The sequence below is a fragment of the Olea europaea genome, chromosome 11 (genome assembly GCF_002742605.1).
Source record: "Olea europaea var. sylvestris chromosome 11, O_europaea_v1, whole genome shotgun sequence".
In the NCBI taxonomy this organism is placed as follows: domain Eukaryota; kingdom Viridiplantae; phylum Streptophyta; class Magnoliopsida; order Lamiales; family Oleaceae; genus Olea; species Olea europaea.
Window position 1 is genome coordinate 14,452,673 of NC_036247.1, and position 5,737 is coordinate 14,458,409.

At 31.5% G+C, this 5,737-nt stretch overlaps 1 protein-coding gene across 2 annotated transcripts; it reads left to right on the forward strand.

Annotated features, from left to right (window-relative positions):
* Positions 1 to 1,728: 1,728 nt before the first annotated feature.
* LOC111403526 lies at positions 1,729 to 5,561 on the forward strand. Of its 2 annotated transcripts, XM_023032069.1 has the most exons (4): positions 1,729 to 2,022; positions 2,336 to 2,388; positions 2,469 to 2,651; positions 5,204 to 5,561. In XM_023032069.1, the coding sequence occupies exons 3-4, from the start codon at positions 2,493 to 2,495 to the stop codon at positions 5,369 to 5,371; spliced, it is 327 nt and encodes a 108-aa protein (XP_022887837.1). In that variant the 5' UTR covers positions 1,729 to 2,022; positions 2,336 to 2,388; positions 2,469 to 2,492; the 3' UTR covers positions 5,372 to 5,561. The 2 variants fall into 2 exon arrangements, with proteins under 2 accessions (XP_022887837.1, XP_022887836.1); XM_023032068.1 differs by lacking the exon at positions 2,336 to 2,388 and having other exon boundaries at positions 1,733 to 2,022.
* The last annotated feature ends 176 nt before the right edge of the window (positions 5,562 to 5,737 follow it).

Sequence of the window (5,737 nt, forward strand, 5' to 3'; positions counted from 1 at the left end):
TTATGAGTATGTCTATTGTTATGTATAGTGTTTGATCAAGTGTATTAAAGATGCCTTCATGATATATTTGGTACATTGATCTCAACAACGATACAAGACAAGTCATAAAATTTATTCCATATGTATTAGAGGTGATACAATGTGTCAATCCTATCCAAGCTCGATGTAGCAAAAGCTCGGTACAAGGAATAGGCTTGTCCCTAGAGCCAACCCATGGCGAGTCCACTTGTAGGAGCATCAGCTAGCACTAATCGATAATTAAGTTTGTATGCTCGACACAATCTGATTTATATCTCTATTATAATTTCTTTAATCATGTTGGCAAAGTAAGACTCGATAGTATTAAAATATATGGAAATTTTGACAAAGTTAAGGAGACATTTGGTTTGCTATTTTAAATATTCAATTTTTGTAAAACACTCAAAACTTGTTTTGTCTGATATTTTTTTAAATTGTTTTTCAAAAATATTGTTAAACTAATAACATAAAACTCAAAAAATATTTTTGACGTTTTAAATATTTTCAAGAAAACATTAAAAATACAAAAAATGAAAAATAAGAGTATAAATAAAATTTTAAAATTTTGTTTAAATATAATTCAAAAAAAAAAATAGTTCAATAATATAATCTATAAAATTAAAAATTCTTAAAAAATAAAATCAAAAAAAGTAAAAATAAAAAAAGCTCAAGCTCTTATTGATTATTTAAAATATATATATATATAACAAAAATAAAAATTCTCAATCCACATTATTAATTTTTATTTTTCATTTGGTATATTTTGTCAACTTAATTTATTTTTATTGTTATTTTACTTTTATAGCGAGAAAAAATATTATAAGATTCCCCGACTTCAAAATGTATATATTTGTATTAATATAAATGTTCTATTTTAGTGAATAAATAAATTTCATCGAATAAAATCATAAAATAATTTCTCAAAATTTCAAAATAAACGTATTGTTCAATTTTCTATTTTGGAAAACATTTTTCAGAATAACAAATAAAATGCTTTTTCAACATTCTTAAAATAGAATCTCAAAATAAAAAATAAAAAATTACAAACCAAACAGGCCTGGGGATGGCAAAAAACTCGCCTCACCCCGAACGAGTTGGTGGGGTGGGGCGGGGCTCTGGAATTGAACAATTTCCTTGTATCTGAGAAAAACTTCCAAATTAATAGGAACAAGGCGGGGGCGCCCGTCGCTGGGCGTGGGCAAGGATGCCTCGCCGCGTGAAGGGAAAAAAAAGGTTAAAAATAATTTCATTTTTAGACAATTTATTTGTTAAAAACCTATTTTGAAATTTTATTTTATTCCATAATAATAACATAAAACGAAGTTTTGAAAATGTTAAAAATAAAAAAAAAATTAAATGGGGTTAAAAGTTTCGCCTTGCCCAGCCCCGAACCTGCCAGGTTTTCATCAATATACGGGCCTTGAGTTTTCGTGACATCTTCAATTCCATATTAACATATTTCTTATCACAATTAAGTTAAAAAAAAAAAAAAAATTCCAAAGAGAAGAAACAAAGTATTCTATTTTTTGCCCGCACTTAGTGTTCTCACCAATTGACATGTCTTCTGTCATTATATTAGTTTTTATCATTGCTTGTAATAAAAAAAAAAACTAGCAAAAAAAGCTACAATATCAATTTGTAGCAGAAAACATTTTTATATTGAATTTTTCAAATTTTGTTTTCCTTGAGAATATTGTTTCCTTTTTTATCCTAAAATATTCATATTCCAAAAGAAAAGTAATAGTTTAATTCACCCGTTTGTTTCAATCCCTAAATATACAGCCATTTTTAAACATCTGATGAACAATTTTTTTGACTATTAAGGCTAATTGATCAGTTTTACTTACACCGACCCAGAAACAATTAAAAGAACACTTCAACAACAAAACAACAGAAATTCTTGAAAATTTGTCACCAAACCGAGATTCTCGAACTTTTCAGCAATAGCTTCAAGATCTTTCGGCGGTTCGTTAAATTAGATGCTGGAAAATTAAGCGTCAATCTGTGAGTTCTTTCTTTAACCCATCTCTTTCTGTTTTCTTTAAATTCTCCATTTGGGTTCCAAGAAAAATATCCTGAAAATGAAAGAAAAATACCTAATATTAATATTTTAAATGTTAGTATTAACTTGCTGAAATAGTTCTGTATGCTGTTTTTATTTCAAGATTTTCAGCCAGAAAAAGAATTAGAGAGTGGATGGTTTCATATTTTGCATTATTTTCATTTTAGGACATTGTGACTTTTTGGAGTAGAAATTAAGCATTTTTTTTGGGTTTTATTGCTTTATTAATTTAATTTGTGGTTGATAAAAAAACAGCAAAAATAGCACAAGGGTTTTGAAATTTTAGACACATACGCGATGAATATTAGGTAATTTCTTATTTAGTCTTTGGGTTATGAAATATGTAACGTGCATTTTGTGGTCATTCATTTATTAATTTTTGTGGCAGATTTTTTAGCCTGGCGTAGTAATCATGTCGAGGGGAATGCTTCTCATTGTTCTGATGCTGATACTGATTATAACTTCTCAATTTGAATGGAGGCAACAGCTTGGGGGCGACGTGGATACGAGTCCAAGGGAGTCTCAGAAACAGCCACAAATTTCTAAAAGAGAAGAAGTTGTCAAAGAGAAGGTAATGCAGCTATCTTCAGATCTTTTAGCATCAAATTCAATCATCTAGAAATTATTTGCACTTGAACCATACTATTTTCTTTCTTGGTTATGCATATGTTTTGTGAGTGAGTAAAATTGAAAATTTTTGGCACCTAGGATGTGAGATGACTTGAAGTTGTTTTAGATTCATCTAACATTTGAAGTAGTTTCCCCTCGTCCCTCAATCTCTCATCTCTTCCTTTAAAAAAAAAAAAAAAAAAAAAAAAAAAAAAAAAAAAATAAAAAAAAATGTTCAAGAATACATGTATGTATTTGATGAGAGTTTCTGGGCTAGGTGCTCCATGGTTCACGAGAAGAAAAAGGGCTTATTATAACCAAATGCCTACTGTACTTTACTTGCAGACTACATTGGTTTAGATAATGTTGTAAAATGAATGTTTCAAAAGGCGTATGTCTTGAATTTGCATTAAGTGCTGACAAATTTGGCAATGTCTTAAACCATTGTGGTACCATGCATCACTCACTTTTTCTGTTAATATATATATATATTTTTTATTGCAAATATAAGGAACTTCATTTTAGAACATCTGCTTCTTTTCAGGATGTTATCTTCATTTTAACTTTTTTTTTTTTTAATTTAATTTAATTTTATTTTTTATTCCTTGGTATTCAATGTAACCAATGGGGTAGAGAGTTCTTCTGAGGATAAAGATTGAGTATCTAAAATATTAAGAAGTCTTCTACGAATCCACTTTATGATAAAAGATGCTCTATATATAGCTGTGATGTTCTAAGCTATAAAATTCCATTGATGCTCCTTTCCTAATTCATTGACATTCCCTACAAGGAGCACGTCCTCCTGGTACTAGATGTATCTTATGTATGAGCATTTGTTAACATTTGGTTGATCTGTAAATGTTGATCATACTTTTAAACTGTTCCATAATATTGCAGTAGGATTTAGGACACTTGATAAGTGTGGTGTTTTATGGAGGAGTAACATAAGAGAGAGGAATGCTCACAAATGGTTTTACAGCAGAGAGATCAGCAATTCTTGATTGACATAAAGCAGCTTAGAAAAATTGCAATAAATGTATCTTTATATTAATGCTTCAGAACTATCAAGAAGCATAAAGGGTAAGGCCTCTGTGTTTAGTGAGCCACTTAAACATAGGAAGAAGAGTAGCAGGTTCGTCTGACTGTAGAGAGTAAAAAGAATTGAACTGGGTTTTGTACAATAATATATTCTTTGTCCTCAGACACACGGCTTTATATGGTTGTGAAGGGTTTCATTTGATATATAGAAAGGAGTGGCATTGTGGCAGAATCCAATCCGAAACTTATACTTGGCTTGTTGTTTGTTGTAATATAAATCAGTTAGTGCTTGTTAGCAATTGACACTTTCACATATCAACATTCCTCTTGTATTACACCTTCCATTTATAGATTAGTTGTAATAAATACAGTTATGTTCAAATGAAATAGGGTTGAATAATGATGCTACCGTATTAGCAAAACTGTCCTTTTGGGACAGATCGAGTATCATGGTTTGCCGCTATTTAAATGACATGATAGAGGCATAACTGAATATCTCATATCCCCAGCAGTTATTGCAATCATTATTGGCTTTAGTATAAAGTTGGTGCCCGAGTTTGGAATTAGGAAGGTCTTATTATGTCATTCCTGAATTAGGAAGGTCTTATTTGGTGAGCAGCAGATCACCTCTGTTATGTTTGACGTGTGAATGTTTGGCTAAGCTTAAAAAGTCTACAATAGGTAAGTTTGAAAATAAATTAAATATTTTGTTGGTCAAAGTTGAAAATAAGTAGTTATTTATATGAAATGAACTCTTACTTTATTATCAAAATGAGCAACCTATTTACATATATTAAGAAAACTTTTCCGAAAATGTCTGGGAACGAAAAATCATTTAAGGCCTGTTTGGTAGGACTTCTGTTTTGTATGGAAGAGCTTCCTAGTGATGCTATCTTGGATCAGCTTCCTCTAAAAGTTCTTCTCATCAAATAACTTCCAAGAAATTATCCAAACAAATCCAGAACCGTCTTCTTAGTCTCAGATGCAGTTTTTGGCTTTTCAAAAGCCCTGCTAAACAAGCACTTAGAAGCTTAGCCAAAATGCTGTAGTCCCCCAAGACAAGGTCCTGTTGCACTTACAATTGTAGAATCTTGCTCGGGTAACATATCCCAAGGAATTTTGGTGGAACTATAACCATGAAGTGTACTGAGAAATGCGCGTGTAATGTTTCAGGCTCCTGACCATAGAAGTAAAAAGAACAATTAAGAAAATATTAGTTGAAAAGGGTAGGATTTGGATCGAGCATCTTTACCAGGTTTTGAAAAAATTAAAGGATAAACCAACATATCAAGGGCGACACGGGTTGGATATTTAAATGGCTTTGATTCACGAGAGGAACTAAAAATGATTTTTTACCTGAAGCATGTTACTGGATGAATCTTTCCCTGACTTTTTAGCGTGACTTGAGTAACTTTTATTTATTTCTAAGCTTAGTGAACATAAACAAGTTTTGTCCTATATTATCTACTCGAGCAGATTATCTTGTCTCAAGAGAAGAACATCCAGAGACTCAATGAGCTCGTGCAGAGTCTTAAGGAACAATTACATCTGTGCCAGTGTACTAACGAGACCATTAATGGCACTGTTAGCTCAATGACCGAAAACATCATTGAGCTTGAGCAACAACAAATTCTGGAGGACTAAACGTTGACCTTGAAGTTATTGTCATCATCAAGGCTTCGTACATCTTCTGTTTTGTCGTTATCTTTCGCTTTGTTGTAATACCCTTCGATTTCTTGCTGTTTGATGCTAAACGAAGACAATTCTTGTACTAAAGTCTCTGCAACTGTGTGTTAATAGTTGCGATTAGTAAAATGCTGTTGATTCCTATGCCTTTCTTGAAATTACGCTTTTAGTTGAATTCTAGTTTAGAATTTAGTGTAGTCGAAAATTTGCATAGTATAGTGCTCTGTTTTTGTTTTCAGCCTTTTAGTACAGAAGCTATGGGCACCAGTAGTGAGCCGAAAGTGGTAAGCTTGAAAATTTAATACTTTTTCGTCGTGTTCCCCC

Excerpts from the sequence above, each read along its gene's own strand:
- LOC111403526 (XM_023032069.1), top strand. The coding sequence starts at position 2,493 with ATGTCGAGGGGAATGCTTCTCATTGTTCTGATGCTGATACTGATTATA. Across the intron at positions 2,652-5,203 it reads AAGAAGTTGTCAAAGAGAAG|ATTATCTTGTCTCAAGAGAA; the intron begins GTAATGCAGCTA and ends CTACTCGAGCAG.